The sequence below is a fragment of the Nematostella vectensis genome, chromosome 7 (genome assembly GCF_932526225.1).
Source record: "Nematostella vectensis chromosome 7, jaNemVect1.1, whole genome shotgun sequence".
In the NCBI taxonomy this organism is placed as follows: Eukaryota; Metazoa; Cnidaria; class Anthozoa; order Actiniaria; family Edwardsiidae; genus Nematostella; species Nematostella vectensis.
The window spans coordinates 7,188,938-7,195,371 of NC_064040.1; the positions used below are offsets into that span (position 1 = coordinate 7,188,938).

The following is a 6,434-nucleotide window of genomic DNA, read 5'->3' on the forward strand; positions in this document are numbered from 1 at the left end:
GTTACTGCGTATTTATTACAAAAAATTAAACGTGTGCGCTGTTAAGCAGACTTTTTTTATTATTCACTAGAGCACAAATAAGTCTCTAGACTTTTCTTTACTTTTTTTATAAAAATGACATTATTTTACCGAAACTAAATTAGAATTGAGAGCCAAGCTTGAAACCATTTTTTGATCACGCTCTCCTTGCTATCGTCATCTTCATTACGTAAGGTGCATACCCTCGTGAAGACAAATCATAACCTCGTGACGACAAATGAAGGCCTATTTGACCCACCACTACCTCCTAAGGCGGGATTGTCACTCATCTCAAGTTCCTCGGCTCCCGAACCCTGTTTGATATGCCTCAGTTTAGAGATACACGTCGGTACCAAGCGCACAGCGGCTGCTACCAAAAGCACAATACCACTCATGTAGAATGCTGACGTGTAAGAGCCTGATTGGTCGGCCATCAAACCTGTAAAGATGACAAAGTCAATTCACCCTGCGAAAAAATAGGAGAAAAAGTAGAATCGCACTAAACCAAACTCTAAAGGGTCTTATGGAAAGTGGTAATATAGAAAAACCTCGCTAACTCGAACTCTGATGAGTCTTATAGGTAGTGGTGATATAGTAGAACCTCGCTAACTCGAACTCTGATGAGTCTTATAGGTAGTGGTGATATAGTAGAACCTCGCTAACTCGAACTCTGATGAGTCTTATAGGTAGTGGTGATATAGTAGAACCTCGCTAACTCGAACTCTGATGAGTCTTATAGGTAGTGGTGATATAGTAGAACCTCGCTAACTCGAACTCTGATGAGTCTTATAGGTAGTGGTGATATAGTAGAACCCCGCGGGGTCAAGTTATCGGGGTCAACAATTAGCTGCTTATTGTAATGCATATACACGTTTTACACACCGCCCCGTATAGACGAGTCCCTCCATCAGCTTTATCAGTCATAATAAAAGCTAGTTGCACTATCCTATAACGCGCACTCGAGATGCATTCGGGGCAACCAATGTTCATGATTTAAAATTTGGCCTACTGTCCATCAAGACAGTACATTATACATGATATAACTTTAACAATGAGCCGTGTTGTACAAGGGCAAAAGGGCCTAAACGGCAACGCTATTCCATGAATAGTAACACAAATTTGTCTTTGATAGGCTTCATTTTCAAAAGCGTTATTACTTAATTCATTTCAATCCATGTTCAGTGAATCACGGAAGAAAATGGTTTAAAATATTGACTAAAAAAAAGATATCATGCTGTCGTCCAGGCCTCTTTTGGGTAACGCGACCAAACAAATCATACCTGCCACAGGAGGACCGGCACCTTGAAATATAGCAGTAACAGTCACGGCTTGCGAGTACGCTATAGCAGCCTTGTCACGTGACCCACCAGCGTCTACAAAGATTATCGTTATTGTTGTACGAAACGCTCCGTCAGCTAGTCCGCTGACCACTGAAAAAGCTATAAGATGAGCATAGCTAGTGGCCTGGGTCAGAAGCATGACAGAAATGGCTGCGAGAACCTGGGTACTTAGATTGATGTATGAGACATTGATCCTCGGGGAATCACACAGGGGTCCCGTGATTAGACGAGCAATAACTGTAGCAGCGCCCATGTAAGTGTAGAGGAAAGAGGATCTAGTGGCGGGGAAGCCAATCTCGCCAGCAAACTTCACCTGAAAGGAAGATGAAACAGATGATATACTATCGGAAGATTTTGCAAAGGGCTTGTAACACCACATAACCTAATACGCTCCATAGCGAGGGTTATTCTTGAACGAGTAGGGGACTTGCGCTAAGAGATCACGTGACCTTTCTGGGTGGCAAATTTAAACCAAAAAATTCACAGAAATGACTGCGCGCGGCGCACAGAGAACGGCGGAATAAAATCTATAAATGAAACTGAACCCTTTCTAAAAAAATATATAAACTGGCATTTGTTTTAAGCATTGAAAAGAATTTGCTATTTGTTGCTGTTATTTTGCCGCTAACTAGCGCGCGTCTTAGCGCGGGCTACTTTGCCAACCAAAAAGTAATGTAGTGATCTCTTAGCGCATGCCCCCATTCAACATTCCGGCTCGCGAACCTTGATTGTCGAGAGTCTGTGTCAGGACTAGGTGAGGCACTTATTGCTGTGACGCAGGAGCAGCATACTAATCTTGACATCGCTTTTTAAAACTCTCTTTCCTTTCCATTCACGAGCATCCGCGGCAGAATATATGCGGGTGTTTGGTTCGATTTTGGTTTGGGGTCTTGTTCCGCAGCCTCACTTTGAAAAATGAGGCCGCGAGAGACTAGAACTAAATTTCAGTTTGACAGATTGACAGACGAACAATCGAAGATTGTGCCATGTTTTGACATGGGACTCGTAATCTCTCGTACGGTGTTCGTGGTCAATAAATCAACAAGAGGAGTGCACAAACTTTTTAGAGTTTGATTTTTAGAGCACATTTCGGTAAGTTTGGAAAAATGTTCACTCTTCAGTTACTTGGGACGAGTTACCACAGCTTTCAAAGAGTGTTGAAGGAGAATTTAATTTCAGACCGATTTTGCCGACTTATGAGCCGGGTCGGAAGCGTACCATCCGTACCAGCACACGTGCCATGGTCGCGTCTCCCGCAGTCGATGGAGATCTCGACAAAATTGGACACTAAACAAGCAAAACGAGCATCCTAACTCAATGCCTAAATACTCTAGCTCACTTGGCTATGGGCTGTACGGCGTTTGGGAAAACTTATCAGTTCAAAACAATGACCCAATGCCTTCTAGTAATTGCTGAAGCGCATGCAACAAGTTTTAGCAAACCCAAGTGATACTAAAAGGTGAAAAACACCTTGACAGAAAAGCTTATACTGTAAAACATTCAAAACACAATTATTATATCGTTTTGTTCATAAATCCAGGCTGTTGTGTTATTTTATAAATCTGACCAAATAGGACGTGGAGGAAATGGATAAGCAAAAAAAATCCCTACCAATCATGACTCTCGATGAAAAAAATAATGACTAATATATTGCCAAAACCTCTAACAATTAGCCTTCCTTACGTTTATTGGTATTTTTAGCGAAGAAAAACTTAGCGCGATGCGATAAGCTCCGCCATCTTTTTTGTGTTTGTTTCAAAATGACAGAAACAAGAGGGAGTAGCAGGGGTAAGACCACGGGCGCAAGGAATTCAACAATCCCAAATAAAATTTAAGATTGTGCCAGCTATTCAAATCTCGATAACAAAAAAAAAACGCCTAAAGGTAAACTTCTCTCGCTACTTTCTTAAATTTCAAGCTTAGCTGCAATCAGCGACAAAACTGTCGAAAATTTAGCCCTTCAAATGCAGTTTCAGATGGAAATCTAAACCACGTAGCATAGTGACTTTGATATCTTCCCCTCTCCATCCCAACCCCCTCTCCCCCAAAGAGACAGCGACTTTTAATGGGGGGAAGGGGGATGTGAGTAATAAAAAGTTCCCATATTGTAAATTATTTCAGTAAGACTACTTTTTAGATGTCATTTTCAACAGGTTTTGTCGCTGATTATGGCTGCATGTATACCATGTAGCGTTTGAACAAAACTGAAGCAACTGTATATCACTGTCGCAGCATTTCCTTTCTATAAGAGACTTCTAGTTTAAGGGAGGTCCTTACTATAAAGTTACCCATGACTTACCAGGTGTATCGGTGCGTTGTACATGCCAAACGTGGCCAGGCAAATAGACATTGCAGCAATCTGAAACTTGGGAACCTTCCACAAGGACCAATCAAACTGTTCACTTAAATGTTTCTTTTTGCTCTCCTTGTCCATGGGCTGCACAGGTAATACTGCCTGATCTCTCCTAACAGTACTTTCAATAACATCCGGAGAATAAGCTAGCGTGCAAACGCATGAGCCTACGTATAGACAGGCCAGCAATCTCATAGCGTCTCTCCACCCGAAGGTATCGACGAAGTATTGCGCAAGAGGTGGAATCGTCATAACACCAAGACCGGCTCCTGCCGTCACTATGCCAACCGCCATGGAACGCTTCTTTTTGAAGTACCTGTACGCCGAGAAAACATAAAGGAATCCCGAAAGTCTTTTGGGAAGTAAAGAAAAAGGGGGAGGGGCCAATTCAAGTGGTAGCTAGAGACAGCCTGTTCTTGGGCGAGAGCGCGGGAAACCTGTGGTATTTTTTAGCGCGCGGATAAATCTAACTGTCAACAGTCTGCTCAATAATTGTACCCTCACTAACAATAATTAACTTACCTTGGAATAGAAAACATAACTGGGATAAACATGAAAGATCCGCCGACACCGAACGCCAAAGAAAATACAAAATACATTGGTATGATGTTATACAGGAGAGCGGTGGCCAAGAGCGAGCAGCAACGAATGATGTGTCCGATCCCGGACACGACTCGGACATCCAGGCGTGTGCACAGGAAGCCCGTCACTACAGACATGATAAGGATCGTTCCAACGGACAAAGACCCTAAGAGGGCTGCAGAATAAAGGCTGTCAAAAATATACGGAAAGAAAGACAAGATAATAAGGAATTTAGGACTTAGTTAGCAGACAGTGCGATAATGGATCAAATGCGGAGGAAAGGGTACCCTGGTCCCAGAGCCTCGAGCGTCTCTCTATTTAGTGGCAAGCGAGGTTACGCTGGCCACTGAATAGAGAGACGCTCGAGGCTCTGGGACCAGGGTAAGAAAAGGGAGAAGCAAATGCATTGCAAAAGTAGAATATACATGGTCAGATGAATATAAAGCCATCAAATGTTTTAAAGAAGGAGACCAAACCTATTGCAGAGAACCTAACAGAATCCGGATAGGGTTAACAAATTAGCGACAAGCGGCACACAAATATCCAAATTGGAATATTCACAAATACACTTTTACAACCACGACAACTACAAACATTCGACTACCGACAAATCGCGGAAATGTTTACTGACTCGCGAAGAGGGGGGGGTATTACATGACGTCAGAAATTTTAGTCAGTTTACCTTTTTGTGTGTGTCATTTTTTTAGGATTGCAGGTGCGAAGCCCACCCCCCCCCCCCCCCCCCCCCCCCAGGCAGGCATCTAGATCGTGTTGACAAATACATGATTCCTCTTCAAAAGTAAAATTGCACTGAATTTTCACGTACCAACATTTCCACGTGTTTCATTGAATTCATCCATAAGAGCGGGAAGGAAGATTCCAAACGAGCGATTAAACCCGTGTGTCAACCAGGCATGTAGCACCCCACACATAAGAACAACCCAGGCCCACGGCCCGTCCTGGCGGTGCGGAGGCCTGGGTAACTTCAGACCCATACTACCTTGAAATAAAAACTATTTATGAATTCAAATAAATGAAGAATAAAATAGCCTGCTAGCCGACTCTCTGGGGTTTCGGGTTTCCTTAAAAAAAAGTCGCATTTGATGTTTTGTTTGCTACTACCCACTAAGTACTTTTAGAGAAATTTTCTGGCTTATTAGATGAGTAATGGGCTTATTTGAAGCGTCATGTCATGTTTCATGTTTTTTCGTCATGTCCTGCAGCGTATGTTGGGCGCTTGGCATCACGGAGGTTTTTTTGACAGCAGTATTTATTATCCTTTTCCAAGTTGCCAAACTGCCAAGTTATTGATTTGGATTTTATTATCCTTCTTTTGGATGGTTTCATGCTGATAATAATCAGACTCAGGAAAACGTTGATAAAATAATAAAATTCAAACTAATAACTTTATTTATATACCTCTATTGCCGTTATCCTGAATCAGATTTTGAGCGTGCAACGTCCGAAAGAAGGATTGCTAGTCCAAAATCTCAATCGTAAACTCTCAGACTGGGTAATCTTTCGCTGTCGATTGAGACATCAATAAGAAGTGTAGTTTAAGTGTTCCTTACCTTTCTGGCTATCTTGGGATTATGGTGAGAGCTGGTTAGGCCAATTTTACAAGGCGCATCTAGCTTTCTGTTTGGTACGTGTACGACGTAAAACCATCACATGACCCTATAGCTTTCTTGCGGTGTCACACAAGTCAAGTGTCACACAAGTAAAGTGTCACACAAGTCAAGTGTCACACAAGTAAAGTAATTCGATACGCGCTGGACACAGTGCAGAGTGTTGACAGTGCTACATCGAATGTTTTAAATACGTACCAACTCCCACCCCAAATAAGCGCCTCCCACGACCTCGAATTTTGCAAAAAGCGCCCCCTTCCCTCCCCCTAAAGAAGATTTAAACAAAAACACCATTTGAATGTTGTAAATCTACATTTTATTTGAATCGCTTTAACATGCTCACATAACGGAGAGCAAATTTCTTTCGGTCATCTTTTTTACTGTCAGTTTATCGCGAATAAAGTTTTGTTCTCAATCAATTCAGAAGCTGGTATTTTCCGCTGAAATGAAATGGCCCTTATTCGAATCATTACGGTATTAAATTTACCTTACCGCAGACTTCAAGAGCCTCAT

At 42.2% G+C, this 6,434-nt stretch overlaps 1 protein-coding gene across 4 annotated transcripts; it reads right to left on the minus strand.

The window, feature by feature from the left end:
- Window positions 1-36: 36 nt before the first annotated feature.
- LOC5520869 (monocarboxylate transporter 10) lies at window positions 37-5,983 on the minus strand. Of its 4 annotated transcripts, none has more exons than XM_032365747.2 (6): window positions 5,865-5,983; window positions 5,120-5,293; window positions 4,234-4,468; window positions 3,658-4,027; window positions 1,299-1,671; window positions 37-457 (listed from the first exon to the last, which is right to left on the minus strand). In XM_032365747.2, exons 2-6 carry the CDS (start codon window positions 5,286-5,288, stop codon window positions 237-239), a joined length of 1,368 nt encoding a protein of 455 aa, XP_032221638.2. In that variant the 5' UTR covers window positions 5,289-5,293; window positions 5,865-5,983; the 3' UTR covers window positions 37-236. The 4 variants fall into 4 exon arrangements, with proteins under 4 accessions (XP_032221638.2, XP_032221640.2, XP_032221639.2 ...); XM_032365749.2 differs by having other exon boundaries at window positions 5,120-5,289; window positions 5,865-5,976; XM_032365748.2 differs by having other exon boundaries at window positions 5,120-5,306; window positions 5,865-5,968.
- Window positions 5,984-6,434: the final 451 nt, after the last annotated feature.